The sequence below is a fragment of the Ursus americanus genome, chromosome 2, assembly GCF_024610735.1.
Source record: "Ursus americanus isolate L20-20 chromosome 2, mUrsAme1.1.p, whole genome shotgun sequence".
NCBI lineage: Eukaryota > Metazoa > Chordata > Mammalia > Carnivora > Ursidae > Ursus > Ursus americanus.
In genome coordinates this window covers 48,709,152-48,725,322 of record NC_142128.1, presented here as the reverse complement: position 1 = coordinate 48,725,322, position 16,171 = coordinate 48,709,152, and the positions used below count along the sequence as shown (strand labels likewise).

Below are 16,171 nucleotides of genomic sequence, written 5' to 3'. Positions count from 1 at the left end.
GGACCCCAAATTATAACTGTTTATATGATATCAGAATGTTTTGCCCCCTGAGAGTGTTCAGTTTGATGCCCAGATACTTTCTTTCTCCCCCAGTCAAATACCATGTAATAAACCCACACTCCTCATGCCCGGCCGATGGCTTATTGGAAATGAGCACACAGACTGAGAAACGGGAGAAACCCCAAAGGCTGCGCTGGTGCCAAGCAACATGGCGTCCACGGACCTGTGAAGGTGTGGGATGTGCCACTTACCAGGTACACACTGCAATTGACACAGATGATTCAAAAAATATACGTGCACAGCTAAATTGTAAATATGTCTGCTGCCTACTGAACATAGAGATAAATATGCGCATATCAATGGCCTCCATGTACAAATGCATTTGAATGAGACTAATTGCAGGAATCGTCCCTGGGCTCTTGCCTCTGCAGTTCTGGCATTTTGTTGTCTCTGCACAGCCATGTACTACACGACCACGGCTTCTGACGCTCTGGTAAGTATCTAGAGGCAGGGATGGCTCTGAGAAGAGGCCGGGGCCACTAACGCCACAAGAATGCAGACAAAAGCCCACACGAAACTCGAAATGAGGAGAAGACATGTTCTTCAGTGGGCACTGGAGGGGAGCAAAAAACTTATCACAGAATGGACAACTTCCTGAGAAGGATGGACTTCCTTGACAAAGATCGAACAGGCTGTCTTGGAGTTGCCTGGAAGTCTTAAAGAACTCACGTGGAATGACTCGGCTTGCGGAGAAGGTCCGGCAAGACCCTCAGTGGCAGGTGGCTGGAAAGTCATCAGCAATTATCAGAAGCACATTTTAAGATGTGCTCGCCAGTGAAAAGGTTCTGAGTTTGGAGTGGGAGGGGAGGCACGTGGCCCGCTGAAGCTGTCACCCAGACATCTGGGCACGTACGGAGCTAAATCTGCATTCCACTAGGCAGACAGGAAATAATGGATCACCTATGGATTCTAATGCACTGGCTCAGGCAAATAGGACGATGTGGAGACGTGTTAACATCCATTTTCGCATGACCATTTCCTGAAGGCTGCATTTCTACTCTAAAGAGTCTTTAGGAGACTTCAATTTGTTCCGGGAAAAAAAAAAATAAAACAACAATTCACTTCATCATCCCAAAAAACCCAGAATATTAATGATAAAATCTAAACTTAGAGCAAGGTTTCTGGACATTGGCATTACTGACATTTGGGGCTGGAAAAAGGCTCGTGGTGGAGGAATGTTCTATGTACTGTTGGATGATGGTCAGCCACATCCCTGGCCTCTAGGCCAGTGGTACCTGCCTCCCAAAACCCTGACGACCAAACGTCTGCAAACACTACCGAAGGTCCCCTGAGGTACAAGTTCACCCTGCTGAGAACCAATGACGCAGAATAAGAGAGGCTTTCCTTTTTCTTACTGAGGAGCTTGAGGTGTTGAAAAGTACTGGCTTGTTATTCCTCATAGCACTTTTATGAAGCAGATGTATGACAAGTATTGCCCTCATTCTGCAGTTTTGAAATCAAGGCTCCTGAGAGATTAGATGGCAGCCGATCAGACTGGACTCGACATCATTTGAAGCTCAAAAGATGGAGCCTCTTTGCTAGACACCACTTTGTTATGCCCCAGGCTTGCTTCTCTAGTGTCCATGATTATTCCCCTTCCAAACTCCAAAAACCATTGTTACTTCCTACCCGGGACAGGACACAAGAGAGAAAGGCTGTCTGGTTTGATGGGAAACCCCTTGAGAAGGTGAACGTGGCAAGGTTCTAGAGTTGCAACTCCGGCAGGCTGTGTTTTCGTTTTCTACTCAGAAATTAAGGGAAGAAAGAACACAGCAGAAAACATCAATGGGATACATTCTTTCACTTGGTTTGAAAAAAAAAATTCTAAGAGTTCCTATGGATTTACTAAGTGTCAGCCAACCTCCCTGGATCTGTTACCTCCTCTCTCACTGTGCGTATTATATACATACACTTCTCTTAGGAAGCCAGAATCGAGGGGTTTTAATACGATCATCTTCCCTCAATCCAGAAAAACACCAAACCTTCTATTAGGGATGTAACAAACATGGACAAGGGCTTGCTTGTCAGACCAAGAACTAAATGGTGCCAGACCAAGAACTTCCACGGCCGAGCCTGCCCACGTCCTTGACACACACACACAGAGCCAGCAAAACAAGATTCACATCGGGGGAGGGTGTCCTGAGCCTCAATAAGCCTGGGATTGCTTCGCTAATCACAGAATCAATCAAATATCAACGCTGATGCTGGGCCACGGCAAACATCTGCGAGGCACAGGCCAATTTCTTCCTTCTTGGATGCTAACATGTTCTCCAGAAGATAACCCGACCTTCAAAAGGGGCCCCATTTTTCTGAGATCTTATTCTTGCTTTTCTAATCTCATCAAAAACAGAAATGAGAACGTGTCCCTCTAGGTGACTGCAGAAGTATGGACCCAAGGTTGTAACTATTGCTTCAAAGGGTCCCCATTTTTGCCTTTTTTTTTTCTTGAAAACTTAATTTTCTTGTCTTCCTTCTATTCTTCCTCTTCGTTCCAGCCATTCTGCCTGACTCCGCTGGTGTCAGATGCGAAGCATGCCAAGTATCTCTCTACATGCTGGCTCAACCTCCACGGGTCCTCGCCCAAAGTGATTTTAATGAATTATGCTTAAGGAAATAGGAGATCAGGCATGTATCAACAAACAGGAATATTCAGAAGTAACCCAAATAAAGACACCGATGCACGGCTTGTCCACACAAAAGCCTCTAGAGGGAAAATGTACTTGCCAAGTATCCTCTTTGCAGTAGAAATGAGTATGTATATTTAATAAAGTTTCTGGGGGGGGGGCAAAAAAAACCCTGCTTCAATATTAAGTATATAAAAAATTCCCAGGTTCCCATACTCCAGACTTCAAACTCAGCCAAAATATATTTTCACATATTAACCTCTTATTTAAAACTTGCATCTATTTCAATGATCCTTTATCCTTTGGAATTATCGAGGAGCTAGTATCCAACATCATAAGCACCCTATGTGAAAAGTCTGAACACTTTAAAGTTCTCACTGTATCTGTGCAATGTTTTGGGTTGCGATAAGAGCAAAGAAAAATATGAAAAGCTCATGTATAACTTTTCCTATTAAAACGTTGATGAATGAAAATCCCACGCTACTGCACATATACAATAGTACTTTCTTCTGTCTCTACTGTTAAAAAAAAAAAAAAAAGCACTACAAAAGGGTTCCTCTGCATATTATTTCCAACAACTTGGGCACAACTGGAGGGCTTAGCTCAAATTTTCCATAATAATTTACTTTGTGCTTAGAATAGTCATCTAAGTTTAAGCTAGCAGAAAAATTCTTTAGAAAACTGTAATCATTGACTGACATTCCAAGAGAGCCAACATAATTCTTAAACACAGAGTGGGGGGTTAAAATGCTTACTTTTCTCTTTTTAAGTGCTTTAGAAAAGAATAAAAAGTTACGGCGTTAGTCATGAAGGGAGTCCACAGGGCCCTTCTAGGGACGAGTCATAAATCATGCTCAACCATCTGCAATGCAGATATATCAGGGACAGGAAAAAGTCATTTTGATATCTGTTTTGCATTATGATAACCTTTGCAGGAGTGGTGAGTGTGTTTCTGCTAATGTTGACAGGACTGTGCTTCTTCCAGAGACCAGTGAATATGTCTGCCTAGCAGTGCGATTCAATGAGTGTTGCCGGCCGGAGTCTGAAAGGCTTAATAGTTGACCAGATGGGGAAGAAGGAAACTCTCTGGTTACTGAACCTCTTAGCTTTGATCCATTGTCAATCACGCCATGAGGGGAAGAGAAGGAAATACACACGGACCAAAAATAAATAAGCTCCTTAGAGTTATCAGACCTGGTGTGCTGGGAAAGATATAACTAGATTGAATTCTACCCTGTCTTACCATGTCCACACTTACAAAAGCCCAGGCCACTCTTCATGCATGATTCCATTTAAACAAAAGAAGGCTGTGGTGGTACAGCCCAGTGATTTGGAGAACCTTCTAACAAATTAGGGCATCTAGAAGCTCAGAGATGTTAGCATGTGGAGCCAGTAACAGTCCACCATAAGGTAGAAAGAGAATTTATTTTAGTCAACAAACAAGCTTCGGGGTCAAAGACACTGCCCAGAAATGTTGGAAATTAGATTTTTAACCATCTTATGGTCAAACACAGTTAAATTTGAGACCCTTCAAGCGGGAGGCATCGATTTTCTTAGATGTGCATCCCAGCACCGAAGTCAATGCAGCTGGTTCCTGATGGGGGCAAATATCACATAATCTGAGACCAAGATGATTTAGTAAGGAAGTATTTCTGGGTTTCCCTTACAAAAAAACCAAAAAAGTACCAACATGCCTTCCACAGCATACAAACACTAAGGTTATATTTTATGTATTATTGATTATGTGCTTTTTTTCATGTGTGGAAATTCCGAACAGGCGGTACAAGGCAAACCCCAAAATATATTATGTTAGCCTAAACTCTGAAGTTAGTGATACAATGCACATCCATTAAAAGAAAACCAGGGGCATAGCACATGACTAATATTATGACAGGGAAACTGGAATCTGGATAATTTGAATTAATGACTGGCAATTTTCTTTGTCGTTTACGTAAAGAAACCAACAAAATACAACGGTAAAGAAAAACAACTCTAAACAATATATAGCAGTAATCCCGGTGTGGCTTTGCAGACCAGAGCATTATAATGAGGACTATTCCTGCAGAGAATGTATGCTAGTAGGTCATCCAAACACTATGTGATGGGAACAGCAAAACAGACAAGGATAAAAACTTTATATGAACGAGACTAAATGCCAGAGCCCTCAAGGTACTATGTCCAAGTATTAGATCTAGCTCATTGTCATCTTTGAAAGGAGAATGTGAAAGTCTTCTCATTGAAACCAACCAATTTAGGTCTGTCCAACTTAAACAGACATGTGAGCGCAAACCTCCAGACAAGCCCATCTTATAAACAGTAAAACACGCTGGTCTTTGGAAATGAAAGGAAAAACCCAAAGTGGCATCAACAACAAAAAGGACAATCAAATACATAAGTCAACCAACCAGAAACCTAAAGAATGGAAGGAAAACCCCAAGGTAGGAAAAGCAAGTATAAAAATGGAGCATGATCCCCCCAAATCAAAGAAAAAACTAACCAGCTGAGTTAGGAGTCGAGGGTGAGTTAGCTTGGCTTCCATGGGCTGACACATTGGTAGCAGTGACAGCCGTTTTGGCAGCATAAATATTGGCTTCCTCTTGAAATTTACCTATGTTCTTCTTGTACCGGATTCGCTTATTTCCAAACCAGTTTGATACCTAGAGCGGTTTAAGAGAAGAGGAGAAAGTTAACATTCTGTCCTGCGCAAACATCTCAGAGGAAAACGAAGGCATCAGGGGAGGGCTGGAGGTAGTCTGCATGGGCTGATCCTATTCTGATTTCAGAACATCAGTGAGAAGATCTGAAGGGCACCGAGAGGGGCCACTGCATACAATGAGATTCCCCTGCTTAATACACCACCGTTTAGCAAAAACAATGCAGCAAAACGTCCTACGGAGGAGTTACTCATTTGGACTCAGACAATTTTAGTTTAGGACAAGCATTTTACATTTGCTTACCTCTTAAGAACATGACACCAAGCTAAACAGCATTTCGGGAGAAATGTTACTTATCGACGCTAACACTGACTTTGAGCAATCAAGAGGCACAGACTTGTAATTATCCATACAAATCTGTATCAACATACAGGTGCTTTCACTGAAAGATTAATTTCAAATTTTTAGAAGTTGAATAACACTCATATGGACTAGGTTCTTAGCTGCAGGTACTATGGACCTTAGGATCAAGATAATTCGATCAGATAGATTTCACCAAGTATTTTGTGCAAAGCTTTGTGTTACCTACACGAGGAAAAACTGAAGCATACCAGCGATTAGTCCTTTGAATTTCAGGCTTTAAATGTTAAAGCCAATACACAAAACAAACCTAATTTGCTTTCATTTGTTAATTTATTTCCTTCATGTGGCTCACAGCAGCTGTCCTGGCTGGATTCTATGTCCCCCTTCCCTTTATACCAAGACCGCTGCCAGACACAAGTGGAGACGCAGTGAAATTCAAGTTTTACCCTTGTCATCCCTGCCTTATGAGGAATATTGTATACCCCATATTCCAGATGTGATTTCAAACTAAAATGTTGTTCTTTTTAAAAATAAAATTACAGGGGCGCCTGGGTGGCACAGCGGTTAAGCGTCTGCCTTCGGCTCAGGGCGTGATCCCGGCGTTCCGGGATCGAGCCCCACATCAGGCTTCTCCACTATGAGCGTGCTTCTTCCTCTCCCACTCCCCCTGCTTGTGTTCCCTGTTTCGCTGGCTGTCTTTATCTCTGTCGAATAAATAAATAAAATCTTTAAAAAAATAAAAATAAAAATAAAATTACAAAACAAACTATGAATCTGGTGAGGGAAGAGAAAGTTGGTAACATGTGCCATAGCTGACACGTACTTTCTCTTTACCCCAATGATGGCAGATAAAGGACATTTTTGCAAAACTAGAGGTACCTTTTAAATGCATTAGCAAAAGTTAAAAATCTTATAAGGTAAGCCCTCCTCTGCCTTGTGAGGCTTACACTACGAGAGAAATGCCAAGCCTTTGTTATCAAAACCAAACCATACCATTGCAGTCTTAGTAAACGAGAAGGAAAAAAATTCAATGAGAAATTGCTTTATTCATGTAAATGCTGGTGCCTACAGGAGAGGAAGGGCACTCTGGGGCCATTTTAGGACCACAGCAGATCTAATATCATCCCCAAACTCATGCTTTCCTTGTTACAGCTTCCACTATTTGTACGAGGGAGAGGAAAAGAGGCGAGATTTCTTTTTTTTTTTTTTTTAAGATATTATTTATTTATTCGACAGAGATAGAGACAGCCAGCGAGAGAGGGAACACAAGCAGGGGGAGTGGGAGAGGAAGAAGCAGGCTCATAGCGGAGGAGCCTGATGTGGGGCTCGATCCCATAACGCCGGGATCACGCCCTGAGCCGAAGGCAGACGCTTAACCGCTGTGCCAGCCAGGCGCCCCAAGAGGCGAGATTTCTAAGGTAACTGGATGCGTTGGAAGAAAGGGGGAAAGATGAAGGTAGTTTGGGAGGGCTTTTGAGGAAGAAAAGAAATGCCTGAGGTCTAGTTAACTAAGCTATGTGAGAAGAGGAGAAGGAGCGTGTTGTGGGAGTGATTCCCTTCACAACGAGAAGCACAGATGGGTGGGCAAGGTGTTTAGTTGGCTCGGGCATTCCCTACACTGCCCACGAGGTGATATCGGAGGCCCTGAGCCATGGACGTAATCAGCGCTTTCATTAATTACCTTGCTGTTCACAGTCACGGAGGGTCTGCTATGTGCGAGGCACTGGGGACACATAGAGGACAGACACAGTCTGAGACAGGTAATACAGAAAAAATAATCAGTTCTCTGGGGAGAGTTCGATCACATTTCAAACATGTTAAGTTTGAAGAGTCTGGGCAGAGTCCAGTGGGAAGGAAGACACATGAGTTTGGTGTTCCAGAAGTCTCATCTGAATATTCAAATAAAGGTATACTCGCAGCGATAAGCATAGAAGAGATCACTCAGAGAAAGTGTGCGGAACAGTACTTTTCCAAGTCGAGCGCACATGGAGAGCTTGTTAAAACAGATCCCACCACCGTCCCTTAATTCTGTCTGACTCAGTTCTGGGGTGAGACCTAAGAATTTACATGTCGAGCCAGCTCCCAGGAGTTGCTGATGCTGCTTTCTGTAGACCACATTCCAAGCAGCATGAGTATAGACGAAGGGCTGTTGAGGGATCAGAGGAGAGGACGGTCTACAGATGGATTTTGGTGTGTCAGCACATTTTTGTTTTGAATCATGGGAAAAATCAACAGTAAGTAGATTTTAAAAGAAACTGTGACTAAAAAAAAAAATAAATGGTTAAGACCATGGGATAGGCCTGAAAAGATGAGGACTAAAGAAAAAAATGGTATTTTTAGGATCGGTAGAGACAGTAGATCCTCTAAGAAGACCGAGCAAAAGTGGCCCAAGAGAAGGAAGGAAACTCCACAGAGAACGGTATCAAGGAAACCAAGGTAGGAGAATTTCAAGATGGAGGGGTAATTTTTTTTTAAGATATTTATTTATTTTGAGAGAGAGAGAGAGAGCAAGAGAGAGAGAGCATGAGTGGGGGGGAGGGGCAAAGGGAGAGACTCTTTCACGCAGACTCCTGCTAAGCACGGAGCCCAATGTGGGGCTCGATATCACAACCCTGAGATCATGACCTGAGCCAAAACCAAGAATCGGATGCTTAACTCACTGAGCCACCCAGGTGCCCCAAGATGGAGGGGTAATTATTAACCAAAAAATGACAACAAAACAAAACAAAACCCAAAAAACAAAAAAGAAAGACAGCCCAAACGTGACTAAAATAAAAAAAAGTCCAAAATCAGGATCCCCTAGATTTGGGAACTTAAGGGAGATTTAATAAATCATGTGGTACAACAAACCATGACTGGCAGATGGGACAACTAAGACCCAACAAGAGGAAGTTCCCTAAAATCTCACAGTTGACTCTTGACAAAAACATTCTCCTACACAGATGTTCTTGTTACTGAACCATGTCACACTGTCTCTCACGGGGACCTGTTTGGCAATACTGGAACAGCTTCGTCGTTGTTAGGAGGGTGTAATGTGATGGGGCCCTAAGGTGGGTGAAACAAAGGGAAAGGGGATACAGTATGTAAATATTCATTTTAATGGACAAATTATGTGTACCTTGAGTTTCCATAACAAAGGAAGTGAAAGCTGCTGGAACAGGCTGGGATTCCATCTTTGACCTAGATGTAATACAGACCAGCTCCAGAAGGGTTCATTCTACCTTCAACAGGGATTTAGAATCCCGAATCCCAGAATTAGAATTCAGACAGTCTAGTGATTTAATTCTACTTTAGAAGCAGAAGATTCCACGTATGGTCAGTTAGTGATATGGTTCGTGCCTGGAGCCATCCCTCAAACATGCAGGAAATATCAAAAACCATCAAATGTCTTTTCTCATGGACAAGGGATCTAAAGTTGGACAAGAATGGTTAGAGACCTAGACAAAACCAGGTGACCCGAGTTTGACCACTCATGTTCTGTTTTGCTAGAGTTAAGACTGGAACAACCTTCACTTGAGTCAAAACACCTAAGGAAGGTCTGAGCTGAAAGGAGTTGGTGTTTCCCGCACAGCTTGTTGGGGAGGCCCTGGCGATCTCTTCATTACACATACTCTGTGTGTTGGTCTACATCCTGACTGCACCTAATTCAGCTTAGCTAAGCGCAGGTTGATGGGATCAGCACCCTGCAGGGAGTAACAGAAGCCAGGATTCAATTCAAGGAAGTACAAATGCTCAGTTTATACAAACCAGCATCTATTTTGCTTGGAAAATGCTAAGCGAAGTTTCTCACTAGAGTAGGCTTCTTTCCCCCATTCCCCCACCCCTTTTGTGGAAATGCCAGTACATATGGTTCTCTTGCCTATGACATAATTCAGAGGAACTTTCTCTGCTAGCTTTCAGAACCATTAGTACTATTCTCAACTACAGACCAGGGATGGTATTTGAGGTTCAGATTAAATAAGACGTTTTGGATGGATCCTGTGAGTAGACAAAATATACATACATATAAATATTGCCTACTTCTCTACTTCACACTAATGTTCAAGACTCCAGGCCCATAAAAATGTTTTATCATGTACCTTTCCATGTCAACAAGCACCTGTTATGGTTATTGCTCTCTGGGGAAAGGGGGCACTCGCTGACATTTTGTGCAACCATTCCAATGCAATCATAGTGACACGTTAAAATTCCCACACTCCATCAGTTACCGAGTGAGCACATCAAGAGAAGACATTTGAGTCCCTTTCATTGAAAAGTTCCATTCACTGACTCTTTCCTGGGTTGGGCACAAGATGGGTTAAGGAATGGACTGTGTTTAAGAAAACTGAGAATGCGGATAGCTTTGCAAGGACATGCAAGGACCTTGACCCATTTTTTTGAGGAACAGAGCACTCAATGGGAAGAACCCTATCCCTGTTTGTCTACCATAGTCTACTTCTCCCACTTCTGTTGGTCCCTCTCAAGTCTGTCCAGGTACTTACCTGGAAAACTCTCCTACTTAAACACACCATGTGCTTACCTGGCCATGTCAGGGCTTTAGCAAATGGAACCTGCAAGGCATGAAAGCTCAATAAAGCAATGCCTCCGAGATCCTGCCATGGGGCCCACCGAAGCCCACCAGGCTAGAGGCTGAGCCTTTTGAGGCTCCTTACCTGGGACACTGTGATGCCACACTTCTTGGCTAACTCCTCTTTGGCTTCCTCACTGGGGTAAGGGTTGCTGAGATGGGAATAGAAATATTCATTCAGGATTTCTGTCGCTTGCTTGTTGAAATTCCGTCTCTTCCGCCTTCATAAAGAGAAAGGAAAGAACGACAAAGTAAGTTCATACCGAATATGTATAAAAAGGGAGAGATGAGGATCTACTTCTGTGAAAAGACAAACTCCTGAGCAAAATGTGGATTAGAGGAAATTTGCACTAAGGGGCTGGATGCCAAAACCATCACTGAAAGCATTTGTTAAGGACTTCATGGTGCATCACTGGGGCACTGACAAGAAGAACAGTCACAAAGCCTTGTACCAAGTGGTGAGGAGCATGGAGTTTCAAACGCAGCCACCTGGGTTTGGAATCCTGGACCAACTGAATGCCAGCTAGGGGGTTGGGATACCTCTCCAAGCCTCAGCTTCTTCAGCCGAGAGTGAAGAGAGTCATGCTGGTCTCGCAGGGTGACCGTAACCGGAAAATGAGGCCATACAGGGTGCTCTCCATGGTGCCCGGTACGTGGCAAATGCTGGGTGACATTCTTCCTACCAGGCTCCAGGCACTGGACCTCACCCTCCACAGCAATCAATTCAAGTTACTCATTTTGCACAACTCGTGAGATAGCTATGGTTCTTCCCGTGTACCAATGAAAAACTGAGTCCAAAGGTCATTCAGCCGGTATGTTGTAGAACCAAGGTATGAACTCAGGTCCGCCTGACTACAGAACTCGACCTCGTTCTTAGGTACAAATTGTCTCCTGGCAATTACAGAGGCCCTGGAGCTTTAAGTGAAAAATAAGTTATTATTTTCCCCTTATTCCATTCCCAGGTAAATGCATACAGCATTTTTTAAAGGCATCTGGGGAAGAGGGTGTGGAAGGCACTGAAATTAGCCCCCTGGACTGCGTGACCTCCCTCAGAAGGAGACAAGCAGCACTTTTCAAGCAAGAACAGCTGGTAAATGGTAAAACAAAAGCCCACAGAAATCTCTTTAATACACAGGTTGCTGAAAGGAAGAGAGCCACTTTTTGAATAAAAGCATTTTCTGTCTTAAAAAAAAAAAGTGCTAATTGAACTAATTTAGAGTGAGAATCACTTTACTGCCTCCTCACAGCTAAGGCCCGTAGGCGCTAGGGGAGCTGTTTGGGGATGCCAGGCTCACAGCAGAGGCTGGCTGGCCCTCCTCGAGGTGGTGGGGACTCCATCTTTAAATTAGCTCTATTAGCACTTTGCCTTTCTTGCTTTTATCAAAAGCTTTTTCCTTATGGAAGAGATTTCCAGAACATCCTTGGTTATGCCAGGACACAGGATTTCCCGATTTAGCCCAACAGAAAGCACTGAGCAGCCTTGCTAGACAAGAAATTCAGCTAATATTGTATTTCCGGGGTCCCACTTGGATTAATTAACACAATAAAGTGCCTGATTTTACCGGATGAACACCATCTGTCCATAGGTATTAACCACATCTGTCCAGACTATGCCAAGCCCAAGTCACTTTCCCAAATCATGCTGAGTTTCTGGGTCACCCAGCATCAGAAATTGGGCAGAATGGATTAAAAAAAAAAAAAGCCCAACTCAAAAAATAGGCATTTGCTGAAAGTCCTTGCCTGATGGGAATTTGGGGAAGATAGCTAAGTGGCTAACACGGGCTCCAGGCCAGGCTTCAGATAACCTTTGGCTTCTTCTCTGCCTACAGAAAACAGTTGTCTTAGGCCTAGGGAACTGGACCCTGAAGCCTCCCCTAATTGGGAGAACCTCGGTTCATTCATTCAGCTGTCTGCATTAGCACCGCACTGTATTTTTTGGGAGTCTTCCAACTGAGCTCAAAGGAAGCCTCTCTGGAATGAGCTGGTGGTGCGGGGCTGGTGCAGACAGCTGTTCCCGACTCTCTTCTCATCGCCATGTGCAACCTTCCCTAGGTGGTCTCATCGACTCTGATGGGCTCCCTTATCACCTCTCTCAGTGGCTGTCTCCACTGAGGGCCTTAGAAATCCCAAGATCAGGACTTTTCAGGACTTCAGGAAACCTAGTGAAAATGAGACACTTCTGACGATCAGGCTCTTTGAGCTAGACACCTGGCTTTGGCTTGAAGTGGTATCAGCTTGGTGAGCTAACATTTGTGACTTCGAGCCAATCCAAAACCTTGGGAGTTGGGTATCTGGGTTTTTAATGTAAGAAATGTGGAGGTTGATTGAATAGTACTGGATAAATGCAGCATTTTAGGAAGGAAACCTTTTGAATCAGAGTGAGTCAAGAGTGAGAGGTGCAGGTGTGGCAGACACCGTTCCTAAACCCCCAATGTGTTCCTGCCCTGTCGACTCTCCTAAGAGTCACTGCCCACCAGCACTGCGCTCCCAGACACTTCGAACACACTCTGTGTCTCCAAAACTAGCATCGCATTTCACCCAAGCCAGCCTCATTGTCTTCCTTCCCCACGTCACCACTGACGCGGTTCAGTGTATCTGATTTGTTCCTTCATTCAAATATTTGAGGACCTAGCAGGTGCCAGAACCTAGGAGTGGTGGTTCTCAACCCCTCCTGATATCTAACCTTCATCAGAGGATGGGCCCCAAAGCAAGTCCTACCAGTTCTATTCTTTCAAATTTAACTCTTTTATTCCAGCCTATTGTCACTCTGTTTTTGAAACAGGTTCAGAGAAGCCACTGTCAATCATGTTAACAGTCTGGCTAGTGCTGCACGGCGGCACTTTCGGCAATAAGGGGAATGTTCTAGATCACTGCTGCCCAGTCTAGCAGCCATGAGCCTGCGTGTGGCCACTGAGCAGCTCAAACGTGGCTGGTGTAACTGGAGCGGTAAATTCTGAAATTTTATTGATTTCAATGTAATTCAGTTTGAATTAATTTAAATTTAAAAATCAAATGGCCACTTACTAAATGGTGCAATTCTAGACGGATGTGTTCCAGAAGCACAAGGAAGGTGTGAACTCATAGCCTTGCCACACACCATCAAAAGTATGAAATGTCTTTGAAAACCTCTTGCTTTAGTCCATTCTGTAATGTACCAATGTTTATCTTAAAAGAAAATAATCTTCTCCTGCATATTTGAGAACGGAGAAGGTACTTCATACTATTCTGTGTTCACCCCGGTCGAGGAGCACAGGCTTTAACAGTGGGGTCCTACTGCGTCTCTTGTCCCATTCAGCTCGTCTTCAAGAGAAGCATTAGAGTAATTCTCCTAAACCATGGATCTGATGTCACTAACGATAGAAATAGTAATAATAATAATAAAATATAAATACAATAAGTAAAATAATAAATAATATATAATGTGGTGATCCTTAATATAGTAAGGAATTACTGTGTGAATTGTGATATGAATACCACATTCCAGACACTATACTGTTTTTCTTTCTTTTTTTTTTTTTTAAGATTTTATTTATTTATTTGACGGGGGCGTGGGGGTGTGGAGAGCACAAGCAGGGAAAGCAGCAGAGGGAGAAGCAGGCTCCTTGCTGACCTGGGATCCTGACGCAGGGCTTGATCCTAGGACCCTGGAGTCATGACCTGAGCCAAAGGCAGACACTTAACCAACTGAGCCACCCAGGTGCCCCTGTTTTTTTTTTTTTTCCTTCATATTATCTCATTTATTCCTGTGTATAGGATTAGTCCCATCTTACAGACAAGAGTTCTAGGGAGGATAGGCCACCTAGCCCGCCTTACAAAGGTTGCCAGAATTTGAATCCAAGCAGTGCAGTTTGAGAACTTATGCTCTAAATGACTGCCCTTCCTCCTTAAACATCTCTAACAGTTTCTGCTGCTTCTCAGGACAAATTTGCAGTCTTCATGGATACACTTAGGGTCTTCAGTGGATCTGTCCTATCCCCAGTGCCTCATTTCCCCCAGTCCTAAACACGCTCTGAACAATTTCGTCTAGCCACGTCATATGCTTACTTCTCCCTGCCCTGAAGACACTCGTGACTTTTACGTTCCTGTGCCTCTTCACACCAACCAGTGTTATTTCTCTCCCACAGCATTTGCCACAGGTTTACCCAGGTCTCCCCGGCTAAACAGCAAGTTCCTCAAGGGAAACCCGAGTGCCTCACACATAGCGTTCTGGCTAAGTAACGCTTGTTGAAGTTGGCTTACGTTATTTCACCTTGCCCACGGCAGTCTTTCTGTTTGGCAAACACCATGCTCGCTCTGGGATCCTCAACTCTGCCCTCTCTCACATTCTGGCTTCCGCTCAGGCCGAGCAGGAAGAGCTATTTCACAAGGAAGACGCCATTTTATGTTCACTCATAACAGTGTCTGTCCCACACGATTATGAGCTCCTTGAAGGTAAGACCCACATTTATATGTGTTTCTGTCTTCTGAGGTATTCCAGCGGCTACTACAGCATCTGACAGAGAGTAAAACTCAATAAGATACATCAATCTCAATATAGGCCAGTCGGCCCAGGCCTTCCTGCAAGTCCTTCCCTCTTGTTGTTTTCCCACTTTACTACTTCATTTAACGGAATCCCTCTCCTGGGGTGAAATGCAGAAGCGTTCTTCCAGCTGTTTATACTCTTATTGTTGTCTCCAGCAACATGTTATTAAACGTAAGTTAAAATTATTGCTTGAAAATCATTAAGAGTGTTTGTAAGTTCTCTCTCTCCCTCTTTCAACTGAGAAAACTGTGTTGATGGTCCTGACAACAACTTTACCAAGTTTGATAGCATAGTATGAGATAATAAATGTAGAATGAATGAATAAATGAATAGATGAATGGATGGATTTTTTTCTGGCACAATTAAGTCAATGTAAGGAAGAGAAAAGGGATATGACTCGAATGGACAAATCTGGACCAAGCGTTCAGCTGAGGAGTATGGAAGGCAGAATCCTAAGAAGGTACCAGATTCCAGCCTGGCATCCCCACCCTCCCCCATGCATGGGTGGGGCTGTGACAAAGAAAGGACTTCCGTCCTGTTAGTTTAGGGAGATTAGGTTAAAGCCTTAAAATGGTGAGATTCTCTTGCTGGCTTCCAGGAACAAAGCAAGCAGCCAAGACGTGAGCTGGCCAGGGACAGAGTGGCTTCTGGGAGCTGGAGACGTCAGTCCCACAACCACAAGGAACTGAATTCTGCCCGCAGCGGGAACGAACTTGGAAGAGGAGCCTGAGCCTCCAAAGAGATCATGGCCTCTGAGGACATCCAGATTACAGCTGTGTGAGGCTAGGGCTGGGGATCCCGTTCAACTGTGCCCAGATGTCTAAACCACAGAAACTGTTTGATAGTATTCTCGTGTTGTTTTAAGCTGCTAAATTTGCAGTAATCTTTTAGGTGGCAACAGAAAACGGAGACAAGGAATATTTCCTAACAAAGGGGAACCATTCGATTCCATCTACCTGTGACATTACAAAGACTAATCCTGTTACTAAGTCAAACTCCCCTTGTATTTCATTTGTCTTCCACCAAATCTTTCACTGATGAAGCCCTGCCCATCAGACGCCTGTGGCGCTCAGCACCGGGGCTGTCTTTCTTCCTGAGGTTTGTTTAGCTAGCTCTCCAACTACAGCACTGGAAGCAAGGATAGGAACTACCCCAATCACAAGGTCTGGGTAAACATTTTTGAGCTGAGAAAGCCATTTACTCAGCCGTAGGCTGGCATTTGGAGTTACACTCTTTCACTGATACCAAACATACCCTCAAAATAAATGCTAGTAACAATGACAACAGTTTCGTTGTTTAAGGTTGGAGCCTTGGCTCCAAGGCACGGATTCAAAGGTTGCAACCAAAGTGGGAAAGAGACCCTCTCGTAAGTGATTGTCCT

General features: G+C 43.8%; 1 protein-coding gene across 6 annotated transcripts in view; it reads right to left on the bottom strand.

The window, feature by feature from the left end:
* Positions 1–16,171, bottom strand: part of PBX1 (PBX homeobox 1) — a 281,772-nt gene that overhangs the window by 32,733 nt on the left and 232,868 nt on the right. For 5 of the 6 annotated variants that reach the window (XM_045809683.2, XM_045809685.2, XM_087856021.1 and 2 more), the window contains 2 exons: positions 10,354–10,489; positions 5,182–5,341 (listed from right to left, as the gene is read on the bottom strand). In XM_045809683.2, coding sequence (XP_045665639.1) covers positions 5,182–5,341; positions 10,354–10,489 — 296 coding nt within the window. The remainder of the gene's footprint in view (positions 1–5,181; positions 5,342–10,353; positions 10,490–16,171) is intronic. The other variant, XM_087856031.1, reaches the window with a different exon arrangement.